The sequence below is a fragment of the Ornithorhynchus anatinus genome, chromosome X1 (genome assembly GCF_004115215.2).
Source record: "Ornithorhynchus anatinus isolate Pmale09 chromosome X1, mOrnAna1.pri.v4, whole genome shotgun sequence".
Taxonomy (NCBI): Eukaryota; Metazoa; Chordata; class Mammalia; order Monotremata; family Ornithorhynchidae; genus Ornithorhynchus; species Ornithorhynchus anatinus.
This window is the reverse complement of record NC_041749.1, coordinates 30,907,562-30,925,175: the sequence shown is the minus strand read 5'-3', so window position 1 is coordinate 30,925,175 and position 17,614 is coordinate 30,907,562. Positions and strand designations below refer to the sequence as shown.

Below are 17,614 nucleotides of genomic sequence, written 5' to 3'. Positions count from 1 at the left end.
TACTTGGGAGAGTACACATAACAATATAACAGACCCACTCCCTGCCCACAACCAGCTTACAGTCTAGAGGGGGGAGACAGGCATCAATATAAGTAAATAAATAACAGATATATACGTAAGTGCTGGGGGGCTTGGGGGGGGGGCAAAGAACAGGGGCAAGTCAAGGTGACACAGAAGGGAGTTGAAGAAAAGGAAAAGAGGGCTTAAACAGGGAAGGCCTCTTGGAGGAGATGTGCCTTTGGTAAATCACTGAGGTGGGGGAGAGTAATTGTCTGTCAGATAGGAAGAGGTAGGGCGTTCCAGGCCAGAGGCAGGACGTGGGTGAGAGGTAGGTGGCAAGATAGACGAGATCGAGGTACAATGAGAAGGTTACCATTAGAGGAGCAAAGTGTGTGGGCTGGGTAGTAGTAGGAAAATAGCAGGATGAAGTAGGAGAGGGCAAGGTGGTGGAGTGCTTTAAAGCCATTGGTGAGGAGTTCCTATTTGATGGGGAAGTAGATGGGCACGCACTGTAGGCTCTTGAGGAATGGGGAAACATGGCCTGACGTTTTTGTAAAAAAATGATCCAGGCAGCAGAGTGAAGTAAGGACTGGAGAGGGGAGAGACTGGAGGCTGGGAGGTCAGCAAGAAGGCTGATACAGTCATCAAGTCCATGACCCTTTCTCTCTCAATTATCACAGCCTCAAACTCTCAATTGGGCCCCTGAGCAGAGGTGCCCTACTGGAGGGAGATCGCTTGGGCTGAAGCTAAGGGGAGCAGTGGTCTTCCCTTAAAACAGGAGGACTCCCGCCTGCCGGAAGGAGGCCAGGAAAGAGTTCCCAAGAGTCAAGCTCCGTGTCCTATGGGTTGCCCTCCAACTGCAAAGTGAACTCACCCTGGCTGAGGCCCATCCCCCAGCCCGGCCCTATTTTCCTCGCTTTGCTGATCGCCTCTTTCTACCTTTCTTGTTCCCGTTTTTCTGATGTCAGATTGGTATTTAATTTGGCTCCGTGCTGTCTGCGGGGCTGTCCGTTTTAACCCTTCCCTCTCCATTTCCAAGATAAGGGCCGGCTCCCTGAGATCAGATAAACAGACCCATAAATACCGAGAACAACAACCAGGAGGCTGGGCCTTTTTGAGGGAAAGGGACAAGTCAGGCAGTCCAAAAATGATTGAGATTGAACCCCAGAATCTGGGTACCCAGGGAAAGGAAACCCTAACTCTCTCTTTTAAAATGTTTTCAATTAGCACTTACTCCAGTTCTTTCACCCAAAGCTAAGTGAGCACATTAACCCGTTTTGGGCATCCGACTTTTGGAGCCAGCCAGGCCTTCTGCGCTCTTTCATTAGGCTTGAAACTGAGGGTCTTCTCTCTGGTTCCCTCCCTAGCCAAATTTCAGCTGGTTCCATATTTAAAGGTTGCAGACTAAGACTGTGGGACTATGGGGTCTACTTCCCCTCTGAAACCAGTCATTCGGGGGCTCTCAAAGGGATCCTTGAGCAAAAGCTGCAAAGACTGAGGCAGTAGTTAGCATGCAGGCCCAAAGCAGAAGTAATTGTATTTATTAACTGCTTACTGTGTGCAGAGCACTGTATTATGTTCTGGGAAAAAATACGCAATTGGGAATTAGGCACGGTCCCTGTCCCTCCGTGGCGCTCGCGATCCAAAGTAATGTGGATCCAGGTCCTGAACCTAGTTTCTCTCACCAAAAGCACTAGAAACCCCTCAGAATTAATATTTCTTTGAGTGACAATAATTCACAAAATCATGGGGGCGTCTACTTGGACCAGATCTCATTTAATGTGGAAATTGGGCAATGCAGAAATGGGTCCTCCTGGCATAGAAAGAGAGAAAACCCTTTGTGGGAGGGAGGGAAGAAGAGAGGGAAAAGGAGGAGGGCATTAGAACTCCCTTCCTGCTTATCACACTGCTCTTGAGTTTTCCAGAACTCGGCTTGAATAGGCCACACCAAAGGGGTACGAGAGGCTCTTAAGGAAGAATTTCTATGGCTCTGGAATCGGTCCAATCACAGCTCCACTAGGTGGCACTCCTCTCTCGAAGTCAGTTTTAGCCCCTTTGCCCAGGGTCCAGGGCAAGAGACAGCTGGGCAGTTTGGGGGACCCTGCAATCTCCACTTGAAAAGATCCTGCGGCTGGATTCGCAATCCACTTTCTGAGGGATCCGATCTTGGGAACGGGCCAGGGCTCCTTAGCTATCCTCTGCTCCAGCTAATTAACTTATATCTACCCCAGCCCTTAGTCCGGCGCTTAGAACAGTTTGGCACGTAGTAAGCGCTTAACAAAATACCATCATTTTTACAGTCCATCGCATTTTCGGAGCACTTACTGGGTGTGGAGCACGGTACTAAGTGCTTGGGAGAAACACTCAGAGAAGCAGCGTGGCTCAGTGGAAAGAGCACGGGCTTTGGAGTCAGAGGTCATGGGTTCGAATGCCGGCTCTGCCACTTGGCAGCTGTGTGACTGTGAGCAAGTCACTTAACTTCTCTGTGCCTCAGTTACCTCATCTGTAAAATGTGGATTAACTGTGAGCCTCATATGGGACAACCTGATTACCTTGTATCTACCCCAGTGCTTAGAACAGTGTTCTTCTGTACATAGTAAGCTCTTAACAAATACTAACATTATTATTATTATTGGAAGAGCACAGTACAACAATAAACAGACACATTCCCTGCCCACAACAAGCTTACATCTTGAGGGGTATTTGGCACATAATCAGTGGTTTTTAATGAGTGCTTATTAATCACAGAGCACTGTACTAAATGCTTGAAAGAGTATAATATAACAGTGAACAGACACATTCCCTGCCCACAGAGAGCTTACAGACTTAAGGGGTGTTTGGTCTATAATCAATCAATAGTATTTACTGAGTGCTTACTGTGTACAGAGCACTCTACTAAACCCTAGGGAGAGTACAAAACATCAGAATTAGCACGATCCCTTCACACAACGTGCTTACATAGTAAGCGTTTAATAGATATTGTTATTATTACTACTGTCATTCTATTGTTTTTGTTATTATTATGTATCATTATCTGGTGGAGAATCCTGAAGCTGTTACCAGAGGCTCAGGGATTTTGCTGGGATCACACACAGTGAGCCAGTGACAGCAGCTGAAATTAGATCTCACTGACTTTACATTCATTCATTCGTTCAATAGTATATTGACTGCTTACTTTGTGCAGAGCACTGTACTAAGCACTTGGAATGTACAAATCGGTAACAGATAGAGACAGTCCCTGACCTTTGACGGGCTTACAGTCAAAATTCCCACTTTATTTTATTTTTTTAAGCAGCCCTTGGGCCTGTCTTCATTCCAAAAGAGACCTGCCCCTGCAATTCCCAGGATGTTTCCTCGAGGTCTCTCATCTTTTCCCTTCTATATTGCCCCCCAACCCTTCTCTCCAGGATGGTTGCCTAGTGATGAGGCTGGAGATGGTTTTTTTTTTTTTAACAATAAAATCCTCTCAAGATGTTTTTTAAAAAGACAAAATACTTCCCTATCAGGAAACTTTCTAAGGCCAGAAATGAAAGACTATGGCTATATAGAAGAGCCCTCAAAATCTGGAAAAAAATGAGAAAAGTTTGTAAAGGTCTGACTATATATGGTTGTCATTTTGGAAAACTGCCTGATCTGAACCCAGTTGAAGAGAAGTCAATCCTATTACCTCCCGATGTGGTGTTCTTTAAAAAGTCCCTAAGCCATGACTTAAAGATGGAAAACATACTTGGGCCATTTTCCCTGAAGCAGTAATCCCACTTGAGTTTCATTTTCCCAGCATCTCAGATTTAGCATCCATAGCATTTGGGAGGCGAGCGAGCTGAGAAAGTGATCAGGTGTGGTATAATTCAAAGAGGGGTGAGAGCAGGGGGGTGGGGCAGTGAGGAAGAACCGTCGGGGGCGGGGCAGTGGGGAAGAACTGGGTCCTGGTTCCGAATGTCTTCTCGACTGTATTTTAGCGGCCTCAACCCCGCAGCCCAGCTGCAGCTTGGAAAATGCATTGACAGCGGTTACGGTGTGGAAGCTGGCACAAAGTAAGTGGAAGCTGAGGCGTACTGTTATATTTTTCCTTCCTTCTTCGGTATAAAGGTGCTAATTAGACCAACATATTCACCTGGGTTTCTCCTGACCCCACTGCGCCCTGAGGTCCTACATAGGACATTAATAGAACCGGCTCTTCCATTGACAGAAACGTCTTCTCAGCTGATCTGAAATGCAGATCCCTGGAGTCCATTCTGCCTAGATGAATGTGTGCAGTTCTTATTTGTTTAAATAATATTTGTATGAGCTTTATATAGTGTATATATCTGTTTACATTAGACACTTTGTATTGTAGTTAAAAGTCTCACCATTTCCCATATAAACTTCGCTTTTTATGGGTTGAGAGGACTCAGCTGTAAAAACTCTCTCTCGGCTTGAAACTGTTTCACACAAATTGAGTTTAAATCAGCGGGGCTGGTTTGAGATGGGGTGAGAGCACAGAGGGTCCTGCCACTTTTGGGTGTACATATTTCCCCTTGCAAGGCACTTCCATTTAAATATCACCCATCAGCAACAGGGACAGCCTGCAAATCTAGGCTCATTTATTTAAAGGGATTTATAGAAAAACTCTAAACTCAGCTAATGATCTGTCCCTGCCAATAAGAACCTTTTAAAGGCTCCTACAGTCCTGCCTTCTCCCTTGAGTCTTTCCACCTTCGTTTTCACCTTAACCTGTCTCCTTAGCCCTGGTGCTCCACAATTCCACCACCACCTGATCTAGTCTTGCCCAAAAAATCAAGAGGGAGAGGATTTGGTTTGAGGGGTGTTTCTGTTTTGTTTTGTTTAGCTGTGTCTTTAACCAGAGAATGATATTAATTTAAGAAGTGTAAATAGATTTCAGGGTTAGGAAAGAAAGTTTCTGGTAGGTGGTGTGTAGTATGCTGTGAGTTCTTCTAAACCCTGTTTTAATAATAATAATTGATATTTGGTAAGTACTTATTATGTGCCAAGCACTGTTCTAAGCACTGGGGTAGATACAAGGTATTCATATTTCCTAGGTGGGGCTCCCAGTCTTAATCCCCATTTTACAGATGAGGTAAATGAGGCACAGAGAAGTTGAGTGGCTTGCCCAAGATCACACAGCAGACAAGTGGTGGATCCAAATAAGAACCCAAGACCCATGCCTTTTCCACTAAGCCATGCTGCTTCTCTTTGGACATTATCATAATTCAGAGGACTATTAATTAAACCTATAATCCTGAGGCTTGCCAACTATTCTAATGATACTCTGCAGTGATTGTACAAATAACAGCAAGGGTTAAAATATTTCATCTCCTCTGCTTATTTTCATACTGTATTCAAGTTTTCTTATCAGTTCTTCTCTCTCTCTTTCCCTCTCTCTCTCCAAATGCTTCCTTCTTTTAATTAAATAACAAAAACAACACAGCTTCAGGTAGAATTTAGCATAACCCATGAGAACCTTAAGACCATGTGAAAGACTCTGAAGAGGAAACACAGCCAGGCACGAGAACATGAAGAGTAGCGAGAGAATATTTATGGAACTTTTTTTTTTTTTTACTGCTGGAAAATAGCGGATCCTTTCTCAACTAGGCCTGATAAAACCAAGGATCCACCACCTAGGCTAGGTTTAGGTTCTAGAAACAACAATACCTTCTTGGAAAATCCAGAGAAGCAGCATGGCTATGCTAGGGCTGGGAGTAGAAAGACCTGGATTCTAATGTTGACTCTGCCACGTGTTTGCTGTGTGACATTGGGTGACCTACTTAACTTCTCTGTGCCTCAGTACCTCATTTGTAAAATGGGGATTATTACTGTGAGCCCTATGTGGGACATGGACTGTGTCCAACCTGAATAGCTTGTACCCCAGTGTCCGGCAGTGTCCAGCACGTAGTAAGTGCTTAACAAACACCATTTAAAACAGCAACAACAAAAGAGAAAACAACAAGCATCCTGCAGCTGAAGCTCAGCAAGGGAGGATCCTCTAAAAGTTCTTAAACACGAATTCATCAACCTTCCTAGGGATCCTGACTGCAGAAGCCAGGCAAGGGAACTGCTTCTGACTGCTGAGAGAGGGGGGTAAAAGTGTGGGAGAATTCCTCTTTTTCTTTGTTTGTTGGGTTTTCTTTTTTCAAGCACTTTGTACCAAGCCCTGTTCTAAGCATTGGGGTGGTAGATAGATACAAGTCATCAAGTTGGGCGCCATCCTTGTCCCACCTGAGGCTCGCAATCTCAGTAAGCATCCGTGGGAAGTGCCTGGGGAGGAAGGGATTGTTGTGTAGAGTTTGTTCGGTTTTCAGTCAGATTGACCCTCCGAAACAGTAAAGCGTTCCGCTGTTTGGCTCCTCTGTTGGATGGGAGAGAAACTTTTGTCTCCTTTTTGTGGCTTCCCCTTGCTTCTTTCTCCCACTCGCCATCAACCCCTTGTGAGGGTGGAGAAATTATATGGGGGAGCAAGTTGGATCTGTGCGTATTCAATCGTATTTATTGAGGGCCTACTGTGTGCAGAGTACTGTACTAAGCGCCTGGACAGTACAAAACAGCATAAAGAGGGACAATCCCTGCCCACAAAGGGCACATAGTCTGCCGTGGGTATGAATGTGTGTGTGTGTGTGTGTGTGTGTCCATCGAGGGTCGGAATAATTATAAATAGGATGGGAAATCAGAGAGAGTGTGCTTGTGCGTGTATGTGGGGGGGTTGTGCAGTCCATTGGGGTGGCTGGAGCGATTTAGTCATTCATTCATTCAGTCGTATTTATTGAGCGCTGACTGTGTGCAGAGCACTGTACTAAGCGCTTGAGAAGTACCATTCAGTCATTCAATCGCACTGAGCGCTGACTGTGTGCAGAACACTGTACTAAGCGCTTGGGAAGTGCAATTCAGCAACAAATAGAGACACTCGCTGCCCACAGTTCATCTTTGGGGTTGCTGGCAGAGTGTGGGCGTCGGCGCTCGGCCGGTCCTTATGGGGACCCGTGTCCGTGTCCCCCGGAGGAAGCGCCGGGGCGAATTCTTCCCGTGCTTCGGATACTTCCAGGCGCTAAAAATAGCGGCGCCTCTGCGGGCCGAAGCGCCTTAGGGGCGTGGGTCGTCTTTGGGGCCGGGCCCCGGGGGGCTGCGGGGAGGGGGGGGATCCCCGCTCTCCGTGGGGATGAGCCCGGGATGGGGCTTCGCCAGTGGGATGCGGGAATCCGGAGTCTCGGGCTGGAGAGAGGAATCAGAGGAGAACAGTGCTTTGCATATAATAATGTTGATATTTGTTAAGCGCTTCCTATGTGCAGAGCACTGTTCTAAGCGCTGGGGTAGATGCAGGGTCATCAGGCTGTCCCAAGTGAGGCTCACAGTCTTAATCCCCATTTTACAGATGAGGGAACTGAGACACGGACAAGTGAAGTGACTTGCCTACCGTCACACAGCTGCCAAGTAGCAGCGTCGGGATTCGAACCTATGACCTCTGACTCCCAAGCCCGTGCTCTTTCCACAGAGCCACGCTACTTCTCTAATTAGTAAGCGTTTAACAAATGTCATCATTATTATCCCCCCACCCTCGGCTCTTCCCCCTTCCCCTCCCCTCAGCACTGTGCTCATTTGTACATATTATTTATTACCCTATTTATTTTGTTAATGAGGTGTATATCTCCTTGATTCTATTTATCTTGATGTTAATAATAATAATGTTGGTATTTGTTAAGCGCTTATTATGTGCCGAGCCCTGTTCTAAGCGCTGGGGTAGACGCAAGGGAATCAGGTTGTCCCACGAGAGGCTCACAGTCTTAATCCCCATTTTACAGATGAGGTAAGTGAGGCACCGAGAAGTTAAGTGACTTGCCCCAAGTCACACAACTGACAAATGGCCGAGCCGGGATTTGAACCCATGACCTCTGACTCCAAAGCCCGTGCTCTTTCCACTGAGCCACGCTGCTTCTCTAGTCTTGTTTTGTTCTGCTTTTGCTTTGCTGTCTCCCCCCGTTTAGACCGTGAGCCCGTCATTAGGCAGGGATTGTCTCTTTCGGTTGCCTAACTGTCCATTCCAAGCGTTTAGTACAGTGCTCTGCACATAGTAAGCGCTCAAAAAATACTATTGGATGAATGAATGGATGGATAGGGCAGGGGTCCTGGGAGGGGGACGTGCTGGGGTTCATTACCACCGAGGTGTCGCTCTCGTTAAAACGCTCGGCTTTTTTGATGTCCCTGCCGACCGAGATGGGGAAGTGAGGGGGTGGGAGGGGGTCGTGGGGAGGGGGAGCGGAATTGCCTTCTCCTTCTGTACAAGGAGGAGAGAAGAGAAAGGTGGGGACGAGGAAAGAGGAGAGACATTGACCTCCGCTCCCTCCACCTCCCTCTCAGGGCCCGGCGCTCTCCGTCCCTATAAAACACCTTTTATTAACGCTTTAGCGTCCGGAAAGCCGCTCGATGCCCCGCCGCCGTTGCCCCGGTGTTTATGGCCGCGCCTAATAGAGGCTCATATTCACCCGAGTTGGAAATGGGGATGGGACTGGGGCTGGAAATGGGGATGGGACTGGGGCTGGGAATGGGGATGGGACTGGGGCTGGGAATGGGGATGGGACTGAAGCTGGGTATGGGTCTGGGGCTGAAGCTGTGGATGGGGCAGGAGCTGGGGATGGGGCAGGAGCTGGGGATGGGGCAGGGGTTGGGATGGGGATGGAGCTGGGGATGGGCTGGATCTGGGGATGGGACTGGAGCTGGGGATGGGGATGGGGCTGGGCCTGGGCTGGACCTGGGGATGGGGCTGGAGCTGGGGATAGGGCTGGAGCTGGGACAGAGCTGGAGCTGGGGATGGGGCTGGAGCTGGGGCTGGAGAGGGTTTACAGGAGCAGGCGGGGGTCCCTCCGCTCCTCCCGGCCTGGTCCGCGCCCACGGGAGTGTCTCCCAAAGTCAGATCCCGAAGGAGATTGGCATGAGCGCCTTGGGTGCGCCTGGGGCTCGAAGTGAGAAAGCGCCTCAGCAAATCCACTGACTTTCGGACCCAGAGCGTCGTCTCTGCTGCCTGGAGCCCGGCGGGGCGGGCGGGCTCCCCCAGGGCCCAGAGAGTCCGGGGTGCCAGGAGAAGAGCCCGGGTTGCCTGGAGAAGGGCCCGGGGTACCAGGAGAAGAGCCCGGGGTCGGCCGGGCCGCTCCCTGCCCCTGGACTCCAGGGCAAAATTTGAGTCTCTTCGAATTAGAGCGCTCCTACATCTCCGGCCACTCGGTAATTCTGAGGAGTTGAGATGGAGAAGGAAATTCGGGAACCTTCCTAGAACAGGCTGCCACGGAGCCCGAAGTCGGGATAAGAGGTCCACGAGTATTATCTTCGTCCCGGCTGGAAATCCCGGGCTCTTTAGGTGTGGAACTCCCCAGCCGGGGCCCTCCTTCCTCCTGGGCTTTTCTGACGTGAACCACAAACACGGACATCTACATCGGCCCATAGGCTCGTATCCCTACGCACCTACACGCGAACACACACAAACGCACAAACATTCATGTACATTCTTAAATGTTATGTTCGCATTTACCAACATGAACAAAAATATAGAGGCACACCTACATATGCACAATAACTCCCGTACGCCGTGAATGCTTACGGCATACACATTTAAACTTTATGTACCAAACAAATATCACACATGCACACACACACCCCCCTCCATTTGGACACTACATTAGAAAAGTCCTATAGAAGCAATTGTTTGGAACAAATGATCTTTCATTCATCCATTCAATCATATTTATTGAGCGCTTACTGTGTGCAGAGGTCCCTTCCAACGCCTCCATTCTGAATCTGTGATTGACACTGACATGGGTGTCTACATTTAGGCACATCCACGGGCGTAATTCCATTTTCGTTCATATACATGCAGGGTGATGAGTTTCTGGGCGCGTAAACCTGGTATACCATGTATCCATGTATTGCATACACACACATGTTAATTCATGAACCGAACAAGACAGGCGTTAGTTATATCGGTCCAGATCTTTCTTTTCCCGGAATGGTTTTGGGAACTCGTCTGCCTGTCGTGCTGTCGTTTTCCAAGTCTCCGATCTATTCGGGACAAGGGGATGTGCGTTAAAAGAAACTATTTCTTGGCTCCGTCTGTCATTTCACGAAAGACTGGATTTGGAAGTCGACCCGCTAATCGCGAGTGCGTTGGGCCGCGGCGGGAGCGCAGAAAGTCGGACGGAAGGACGGACAAACGGACCGACTGGCCGAGGCTACCACCAGACAAGAGTGGCCAGATGGCTGCTCCGCTTTCAGAAAACTTTTATTAATCACGAGCATAAATATCTGACTTGCAAACCTGTTCTGCGGGGAAAGTGGTCGTACAGATTTGAGGTAGGAAAAAAGAAAAAGGACATTACAGATAAACCCGACCGCAGGCACTTTAGGTAGTTAAATACATAAAAACTTTTCAACAACATGGAAAAAAGTTTTTATTTACACAAAAAAGGAATAAAACTTTTCCCTCTGAAGGCGGTAAAGGAAGTGCAGGGACCAATCCAACACTGTAAAAATGAACCGGCGTCGACAACAACAAAGACGTCGCAGAGGAGCGGGCTTCGTAGCAGAATCCGCTGCCTCCGACTTCGCTAGGAAGATGGGCAGAGTGTTTATCTTATTGCAGTTCACTACGGATTCGGGAGGGAAGGGGAGAGTTAACGAAGCCGGATCGGGAGACTCCGTCTCGGCCGAGGGGATGGGAGAGGAAGGCACTGGGAATTTGGGGGGTGGGGGGAACCTTGGGAGTTGGCTAAGGAACTCCAAGCCAAATCATTCCCGATCCTCGAGAGCGCTCCTCCCGCTCCCTTTCGGCTCCTCGCAGGGAGGGCCACCCCGGACCCGCCCTCTCCCACCCCTTCTCCCCGACGGATCGATCGAGATATATACACCTAAATATATATATATATATTTTATCTCTCTCTCGGCGCATTTAAAAACAAAAATTAAATGACATTGCACGTGATCAGAGTGTGCTGTGGGCTAACTCCCAGCCTGAAGAGTGCTCAACAAAACAGTAATAAAATTAAAAATAAAACGACAACAACGACAACGAATGTGACTTTCCCCCACTGGTCCTGGGGTCTGGGATGGGTTGGTTTGGGATTTTTGGCTTTGTTTTTTGTTTTTTTTTTAAAACTGCCCGCTCCTCTCTCCACGGCTTCTCTTTTCACTGATTTAGTTCCAGAGCCCAAACTTGCTGGGGCCAGCCCGTCCGTCCTTTAATCTTTTTCTCTCCGTGACTCAGAGAATGGGGATAGGCTTCGCTCTGCTGCGGGGAGGGGGGCAGGGGTCGACGACGGGAGGCGGGGGGGAGGCAGAAAAGAAGAAAAAAAAACCAGAGAGACAAAAGTTTAAAGCTGCGCTTGGACATCATCCCCGCGACGGATCGGGTCCCACCGCTTCGGGGTGGGAATAGCTACTCCGGGGCTGGAGCTGAGGGCCCGGATTTCTGTTTGTGCCTCTTGCAAACAGGGTCATAAATTTGCTTTTATTCGCCGCGATCTAGAGGGCGGGATCGCTTGAGGCCTCAGGCTGGCCCGGGTGGACACGGCTCCACACTGGGACGCTCCGGAGAGGGCCCAGCCGGGTGAATTTCACTTTGGGCGCCTGAGATGGACGAGGTCTCTCAATTCCTCCCCCCTTCCCATCCCTCTTCTCTCTCTCCCTCTCCTCCGGGACGGCTGAGGCGGCCGAGGGTCCCTCTGGCTCCGGTCCTCGCCTAGGGACAGGAGCGACAGCCCCGGAATGGCCGGTCCTGCCCCCCCCCCACCCCACCTAGGCCAGGGCTACCTCCTGCCCCCGCCCTAGAGCCCCTCGCCTTAGCTCTCCTTTCTACAGCCAACCTTTGCTGCTCGGCCAAACCCTCAACTCTGGCAGTTGGGTGGGGGTCCCCAGCAGAGTTGGAGAGAGACGCGAAATTGGGGAGGGTCTCTCTCTCTCTCTCTGTCCCTCTCTGTCTCCGCTGGAGGTGAAGAAAGAGGCCGCGGACATGTTCCCAAGTTTCCCAGCGGAACCTGGCATCCCTGCTGGGGGAACCTAGCGCTCGGATAGAGACCCTTACCCAACCACCGCAGCCCCCCAACTCAGCGCCGGGCGTGTGTGCGCGCCTTTGTGTGAAGGAAGCAGCACGGTCCAGTGGCTAGAGCTCGGGCCCGGGAGTCAGCAGGTCATGGGTTCTAATCCCGGCTCCGCCACTTGTCTGCTCCGTGGCCTTGTGCCTCAATTACTTCTCCGAGCCCCGGTTACCTCGTCTGTGAAAATGGGGATTGAGACCGTGAGCCCCGGGCGGGCCAGGGACCGCGTCCACCCCGATCTGCCTGGACCCACCCCGGCGCACGGTGAGCGCTCGATAAATACGACAATAATTATCACGATGAGGGTGTGCGCGGGGGGCGGGGGGGGACGGGCACTGTCATCCTCCCGGGCTGATAGCCAGACTAGGAGAGCCTCTGGCCTCCTCCTGCGGGGCCTCCCTCCGGGGCCTGCGGCTGTCACTCACCGGCTCCCTTTTCCTCTTGCTGTCCCGGCCGCCGTCCGCCTTCTTGAGCTCCGCCTTGAAGCCCTCGGGGTCTCCGGCCTGGGCGTCCTTGGCCAGGACGTCCATCAGGTAGGCGATGTAGCTGGTGGCCAGGCGCAGGGTCTTGATCTTGGAGAGCTTGGTGTCGGCGGGCACGTTGGGGATGCACTCGCGCAGCTCGGCGAAGGCGCTGTTGATGCTCTCGGTGCGCCGCCGCTCCTTCTTGGGCCCCGCGCCTTTCCTCCGGCCCAACCGGCCGCTCAGGGCCTCCAGCCGGCCGGGACTGCGGCCGGGGCCCGGACCCCCGGCCAGGTCGGGCCCGTAGGCGGCGGCGGCGGCGGCGGGACCCCCGGGGAAGTCGGCCGACGCGTCCCCCGGGTTGAGCACCCAGCTCTGGAAGTAAGGCCGCTCCTGGTGGCAGCGGGAGGCCGGGGCGAAGAGGAAGGGCTCGTGGAGCATCGGGTGGGGATGGTGAGGCGGGTGGTGGTGGTGATGGTGGTGGTGATGATGGTGGTAACTCCCCACCAGGTTCATGGCGGGACCGGCCGGCGGGGCCCCGGGACCCCGACCTCCGACCCCGCACCCCCAGGCCTGGCTGGGCCTCCGCGGCCCTAGCACCGAGCCATGGCCCCGCCGCCGCCCTGGCCCTCCTGCTCCGGGCCCTGCCTCTGCCCCTGCCCTGGAGGGCCTGGGGGGACGATGGATGAGGGCGGCCGGTCCTGGCCGGGCCTCGGGCAGCGCTGGCCTGCCCCCTCCCCCCCCCACCCCCCTGCGGCTCCTCGGAGGCCGGCCCGGTGGCGGCGGCGCGGGGATGCGGGGGGCGTTTTAACCCTTCTGCAGCCTCCCTCCCGGCCCCCGTTTATATAGGGCCGCGCCTTTGATGTCAACTTTTCCCCCGAGCCAATGGCGGGGGGCGGATCCGGCGGGCAGGGGGCGGGGGAGGGGGTTTGCGCTGCGCTTTGGGCGCCACTTTGCTCTTGGCCTCCAGCGGGGACGGGAGGAGGGGGAGGAAGGCCCGGGGCGGGGGTGGGGGGAGGCGGGAAGGTGGCCCGCCCCCAGCTCAGCTCGCCCCCAGCTCAGCTCGCCCAGGGAAGGGGATCGATCGATGGATGCCCTTTGGATCTGAACCGGCGCCCCACCGGCCTCTCCCGGGTCCAGACTGAGACCTCCAAGGATCGATCGATGGCTGATAATAATTTAGTGTTTGTTAAGCGCTTACTATGTGCCAAGCGCTGTTCGATGGGTAGATAGAAGGTAAACAGGTTGGCCCACGTGAGCCTCGCAGTTTTAATCCCCATTTTATTGCAGAGTAAGTGATTTACCCAAGGTCACACAGCAGACAAGTGTCGGAGCCGGGATTAGAACCCATGACCTCGGACTCCTAAGCCCGGGCTTTTCCCACCGAGCCACGCTGCTTCACAGGTTGATGCGTGGAGTGGACGGGGCAAGCTCCTATCTGAGCCGACAACCCACCGGCCTCTCCCAGACCCAGACAGTGCCATCTAATCCATCCATTCATTCATTCATTCATCCAATCGTATTTATTGAGCTCTTACTATGTGCAGAACACTGTACTCAGCGTTTGGAATGTACAGTTCGGCCACAGATAGAGACAATCCCTGCCCAACAACAGGCTCGCAGTCTAAACCCCCGACCCATCCTCCCTCTCCGTCCAGACCACCCGAGGCCAGGCCGGAGAAGGGGCAGGGTAGTGACCAGAGTCGGAGAGAAGAGCAAAGAGATGCTGGGGATGGGACAGGGGTGATTTAACTGGTGGGAGTCGTCAAGGAGGTCGGTCGGTTAATCGTATTTATTGAGCGCTCACTGTGCAGAGCACTGGACTAATCGCTTGGGAGAGGACAATAGAACATGATAACGATGCAACCATAAAACATTCCCTGCCCACCGTCTGGAGAAAGGATCTCCCGGGGTCCCCGGGATGTTCTCCTGCCTGCTTCCCACCCTGGCTACTTCTTCCACGCCTCCTTCAAGGACATTCACCCGCAGAAGAGTGTTGGTAAAGTGCTAAAGAGCGGGAACGGGCCCTGATCTGGAGGCGCAATCTCTGCCATCACCATCGCCGTCATGGTCGTCTCGTCCTCACTCCAGCTCCGACAGTATTCTTGTTAATGCCTTTATTCAGCATGATTAATAATAATCGGGGTATTTGCTAAGCACTTAATCAATCAATTCACGGTGTTTACTGAGCCCTTACTGTGCTTACTAATGGACTGGGAGAGCACACTAGTAACAGAGGTGGTTGACCTCGTGCGCTTCCTATGAGTCAAGCCCTGTAGTAAGCGCTGGGGTAGATACAGAGTTAATCAGGTCCCTGTCCCGAATGGGGTTCGTAGTTTCAGCCGGAGGGAGGCGGAGGCCTACAGCATCTCCCTGAGCTCCCGGAGAAGGGTCCCACGCGTCCGGTCCCCTAATCCCCAGCTGGAGAGGAGCTGCCTGGACGCCCCTTCCCCAGCGCTCGGAATGGGCAACTTCCCCCGCGCTCCGTGGTCTGGAAGGCCCGGGGAAGGGGCCTGGGGAAGGACGGTCCTGCAGGCCTCAGAGGGGCCGGGCTTGCCCCGGAACCGAGTCGGAGCCGTTATTCCGCTTAAACCGGGACCCCATCGGAGGCTCTTGACGGACTGTAGCCGACGTCTTATCCGCCCCGGGCTTCGCGGTCCTGCCCCTATCCCATCCCCGCCCTGGCGGGCCGCCAGCAGGGCGCCGGAGCCGGAGGACGTGGGAGTCCCGGCGCAGTTCGGATGCCCCAGGTAATAATAATAACAATAAAAAATGGTATTTGTTAAGCGCTTACTATGTGCCAGGAACTGTACTAAACGCTTTGGGGAGGGGGGCGGGGGGAGAGGGCAAGCAATTGAATTGGACACAGTCTCTGCCCCACATGGGGCTCACCATCTCCATTCCCCGTTACCTCAGAGAAGTGAATAATAAAAATAATGATGATATTTAAGAGCTTATTATGTGTCAAGCACTGTTCTAAGCACTGGAGTAGATACAAGGTAATCGGGTTGGACCCAACCCCTGTCCCACCTGGGGCTCGCAGTCTCCACCCCCATTTTACAAATGAGGGAACTGAGGCCCGGAGGAGTGACAGGCCTTAGATCCCACAGCGGACAAGTGTCGGAGCCGGGATTAGAAGCCAAGACCTTCCGACTCCCAGGCCCGTGTTGTAGCCAAAACGCCAAGGTGGCTATTCCCCCGTGCCGGGGGCCGGCCGCCCCTCCGGGCCCCGGGGAAGCCCTCCTCCGGAGATCCGCCCGCACATCTGGGCAGAGCTGCAGTCATGGCTCAAGAATGCCTGATTCATGTCGGAGCGCACAGGCCCGGGGAGAACACACAATCACACACACTCACACTCACACACACATACCCGGGCCACCCCAGGAAGGCTCAGACAGAGAAAGAAGAGTAATTCAGAGAGGCAGGGCCCAGGGAAGAGACTTCCCGAGTCGCTGGGGTCCATGGGCACACACAGGCCGGCAACCACGCTCCCACTCGGGTCAGGTAGGTCCCGGTCATTCTCCCTCCGCAAAGCGCTCGTCCCGTCCATCCGTCCGATTCATAAAACCCCGGAGAAGCAGCGTGGCCTAAAGGATCGAGCTCCCGCCTGGGAGTCAGAAGGATCTGGGCTCTAATCCCGGCTCTGCCACTTGTCTGCTGGGTGACCTTGGGTAAGTCACTTCACTTTGCGGCTACCTCATCTGAAAAATGGGGATTAAGACTGTGAGCCCTAGGGGGGACAGGGACTGTGTCCAGCCCGATTATCTTCTATCCATCCGAGGGTTTAGTACAGTGCTTGGCACGTAGTAAGCTCTTAACAAATACCACTATTGTTATTATTTACAGCTCTCTCCCCATGCCACAGCCGCTCTTCCTGCCCCTCGGAGCTTCCGCCAGCTCGGCCTCGGCTCGGCAAGGGGAAGCAGGAGAAGCAGCGTGGCTTAGTGGAACGAGCACGGGCTTTGGGAGTCAGAGGACGGTGGGTTCGAATTCTGCCCCGCCGCTTGTCTGCTATGTGATCTTGGGCAAGTCACTTAACTTCTCTGTGCCTCAGTTACCTCATCTGTAAAATGGGGATTAAAACTGTGAGCCCCACGTGGAATATCTGATTACCTTGTAACTACCCCAGCGCTTAGAACTGTGCTCGGTAGATAGCGCTTAACAAATACCATAATTATTATTATTTTTATTAAGGGGGCAGCAGGGGTAACAGGGAAGGGAAAAGCTGCAGGGACGGTGCGGAGGTGGGGAATGGGCAAGCCTGAAAGGCCACCAGGAGTCCTCCAAGGAAGAAGTTTTCCCACGGGTAAAGCGCACAGGCCGGCAGGTGCCCCCGTGGAATCTGCGGGCCTCGTACTCGAAGTGCACATGCCTATATATAGGCCGTTCATGTCCAAGTCTCTGTTGAGTCCACGCGCTGTGGGTGGAGTGTGTGTGTACGTGTCTGTGTGTTTGTGTGGCACACGCCCTCAGAAATGGGTCAGTTCTTTGAGTGTAGAGACTTCGGGGAGATGACGGCTGAGTGGACGCAATTGAAGCCGCGCAATAAAACCGCGATCCTTGTGTGCGTAAGGGACTGGACTCGTCATTTTCCAAGCTCGCAAATCAGCTGGAGTGAGAAAGAAAGAGAGAGAGTTTGGTCCACGCTATCAGGAATGGGTCAGTCCTTTTGGAGTAGAGATTTCGGGGAGATGGCGCTCGAGTGGGCGCAGTTGAGACCGCACATTTCCAGGCCCGCAAATCAGCTGCAGAGTGTGTGTGTGTGTGTGTGTGTGTGTGTGTCTGTCCGCTGAATGGGATGCATGCACCGGGCTGCGGGCGTGCAGTAGGTAAGGAGAAGGATAAAGAGAGACGAAAGCACCTCAGTCCCCTCGCGGGCTGGGAAGGAGTGAGAAGACAAGCGAAGGGAAGAGGAGACTGCTCAGCTCCAGGACCGACCCAGGCCTCCAGACAGCGCCCGGCCCGCCCCTCCACTGAGCGTGCGCGCACACACACACACACACACACACACACACAACTACACACATACAGTGTGAGTGTGCAGGGTTATCATCCGCACGCGCTGCACATATCCAGACAAATCAT

The 17,614-nt window shown here is 52.8% G+C and overlaps 1 protein-coding gene and 1 long non-coding RNA gene across 3 annotated transcripts in view; one reads left to right on the top strand and one right to left on the bottom strand.

Annotated features, from left to right (window-relative positions):
- Positions 1-10,240: 10,240 nt before the first annotated feature.
- Positions 10,241-13,283, bottom strand: HAND1 (heart and neural crest derivatives expressed 1). Of its 2 annotated transcripts, none has more exons than XM_007655331.2 (2): positions 12,494-13,283; positions 10,241-11,263 (listed from the first exon to the last, which is right to left on the bottom strand). In XM_007655331.2, the coding sequence occupies exons 1-2, from the start codon at positions 13,043-13,045 to the stop codon at positions 11,162-11,164; spliced, it is 654 nt and encodes a 217-aa protein (XP_007653521.2). In that variant the 5' UTR covers positions 13,046-13,283; the 3' UTR covers positions 10,241-11,161. The 2 variants fall into 2 exon arrangements, with proteins under 2 accessions (XP_007653521.2, XP_028905644.1); XM_029049811.1 differs by having other exon boundaries at positions 10,241-11,260.
- The window catches only part of LOC114806325, a 44,371-nt gene continuing 39,283 nt past the window's right edge, over positions 12,527-17,614 (top strand). Inside the window, exon 1 of the long non-coding RNA XR_003754349.1 lies at positions 12,527-12,601. This is a non-coding gene — a long non-coding RNA (uncharacterized LOC114806325). The remainder of the gene's footprint in view (positions 12,602-17,614) is intronic.